The sequence below is a fragment of the Elephas maximus genome, chromosome 7, assembly GCF_024166365.1.
Source record: "Elephas maximus indicus isolate mEleMax1 chromosome 7, mEleMax1 primary haplotype, whole genome shotgun sequence".
NCBI lineage: Eukaryota > Metazoa > Chordata > Mammalia > Proboscidea > Elephantidae > Elephas > Elephas maximus.
Window position 1 is genome coordinate 119,218,327 of NC_064825.1, and position 2,524 is coordinate 119,220,850.

Below are 2,524 nucleotides of genomic sequence, written 5' to 3' on the forward strand. Positions count from 1 at the left end.
TGCTGTGCCATCCTGACAATCATTGTTATGCTTGAGCTCATTGCTGTCACCACTGTGTCAGTCCACCTTGTTGAGGGTCTTCCTCTTTTCTGCTGACCCTGTACTTCACCAAGCACGATGTCCTTCTCCAGGGACTGATCCCTCCTGACGACATGTCCAAAGTATGTAAGATGCCATCCTTGCTTCTAAGAAGCATTCTGGCTGTACTTCTTCCAAGACAGATTTGTTCGTTCTTTTGGCCGATATTCTCCGCCAACACCACAATTCAAAGGTGTCAATTCTTCTTCGGTCTTCCTTATTCATTGTCCAGCTTTCACATGCATATGAGACCAAACCAAACCCACTGCCGTTGAGTCAATTCCAACTTATAGCATATGAGGCGATTGAAAATACCCATGGCTTAAGTCAGGCGCACCTTAGTTTTCAAGGCGACGTCTTTGCTTTTCAACACTTTAAAGAGGTCCTCTTTAAAGTGATAATGAATAAGAAGATGTTTATAAATTGTAATGCTCTGTACGAGGTATGCTATTTGCTGTTGCTCTCTTACTGCATCTACCTCCTGCAAAACTAGGCCTGCTCGCCTGGTCAGGTCAATCCATAATGTGTTTTGGAAGCTGCTATGCCTTCCTTTTTCCTACAACTACCTTGCAGGGCTCAACAGGGGAAGATGTTGATCTGGAACTTCCTCTGCAGGGCATCTTTCACCTCCTTGTTGCGGAGGCTGTAGATGAAAGGGTTTAGCATGGGAATTATGATGGTGTAGAAGACAGATACTACTTGGCCATTGGTATCATTAGTGGATCCATGGGGCTGGACGTAGGTGAAAACCACGGTGCCATAGAAAATGGCAATGGCCAGGAAATGGAAGGCACATGTGGAGAGGGCTTTCTCCCGCCCAGCTGCCGAGCGCATCCTCCCAATAGCTGCCAAGATCAAGCTGTAGGAGGTCAGGATGATTGTGGCAGGCAGCAGGGTAACCAGTGCAGAGAAGATATAGAGGATGACTCCTGCTGTGGCTGTGTTGGCACAAGCTAGGTGCAGAAGGGGTGGGATGTCACAGAAGTAGTGTGTTACCTGGTTGGGCCCACAGAAAGGCAGGGCAAAGACATTACCAGTCTGGATAGCAGAGTTGGCTCCACCAAATACATAGGAAGCAGCCACCAGCTGGAGACAGGTCCCTTTGGTCATGACTGAACCATAATGGAGGGGTTGGCAGACAGCCGTGAAGCGGTCATAGGCCATGGAGGCCAGAAGGAAGCTCTCAGCGGTCACATGTACCACAAAGAAGGTCAGCTGGATTACACAGCCCTCAAAAGAGATGGTCTTGTCAGATGCCAGAAAGTTGACCAAGAGCTTGGGTGTGACCACAGAGGAGTAACAAATATCAAGAAAAGAGAGGACGCTGAGGAAGAAATACATGGGGCTATGGAGACGGGAGTCTGTGAAGATGAGGGTCATCATTCCCAGGTTGCCCACCACTGTCATGGCATAGATGAGCAGGAAAACTCCAAAGAGAAGCTCCTGTAGGTCTGGATAATTGGAGAAGCCCAGCAAAATGAAATGGGTAACTGGAGTGTGGTTACCGCTGGCAAGGGCTAGCTCTCCAGGTGTCATCTGCAGAGATGACAATTGATAATCACTCAAACAGTGTTACTTGAGTATGTCCACCACTGTGCAAGGTACAGTGAGAGAGAACACCAAGCAAGTATAAAGCTCCTTATACAAGAAGCTAATGGGAAGTGGAAAGGACTCTGAAGGCAGACAGACCTGAACCATAATTCTGACGGTGGCACTAACTAGTTGTGCATCCTTGGATAAGCTGTATCTGTAAGGGTTACTTTCTTAATCTGTGACATGAAGAAAATATACTTCTCCAGGTTGTTGTGTGGCATAAATAAGAAAATGAATGTAAAATATTTGAATGTCTGGGTCTGGGACATAGTAGGTGATCAGTAAATGTGAGGCCTCCTCCCTAGCTCTTGTGCCTCTCTCTATATGTTTATAACTATTTGGAAATGATTTCATTCTGTCTTTTTTATCAAGCTATAATTCACATACCATAAAACTCATCCTTTTAAAAATGTTCAATTCAGTGGTTTTTAGTATATTCACAAGATTGTGCAACCATCCACAGTAATTCCAGAACATTTGTGTCATCCCAAAAGACACCTCACTCATTAGCAGCCATCCCCCCCCAGCCACCTCCAGGCCCTGGCAACCACTAATCTACTTACTGTCTCTATGGATTTGCCTGTTCGGGACATCGCATACAAATGGAATCATACAATTCGTGGCCTTGGTGTCTGGCTTCTTTCACTTAGCCTAATATTGTCAAAATTCATCCATGTTTTAGCAGGTATCAGTCAGTATTCATTCTGTCTTGTATTTAAACATCTTCAGGGCATCTCTTCTTCTATATCATCACCATCTTGTCCTCTGAGAATCTATGGATTCTCACCAGGGAGACCATTGTCTTGGAAATGGTGTTTTCATGTTTGCTTGAATGACCGCCACGATTTTTACA

General features: G+C 45.4%; 1 protein-coding gene across 1 annotated transcript; it reads right to left on the reverse strand.

Annotated features, from left to right (window-relative positions):
* Positions 1–654: 654 nt before the first annotated feature.
* On the reverse strand, positions 655–1,614 carry LOC126080575 (olfactory receptor 1052-like). The gene has a single exon (XM_049891767.1). It carries the CDS (start codon positions 1,612–1,614, stop codon positions 655–657), a length of 960 nt encoding a protein of 319 aa, XP_049747724.1.
* Positions 1,615–2,524: the final 910 nt, after the last annotated feature.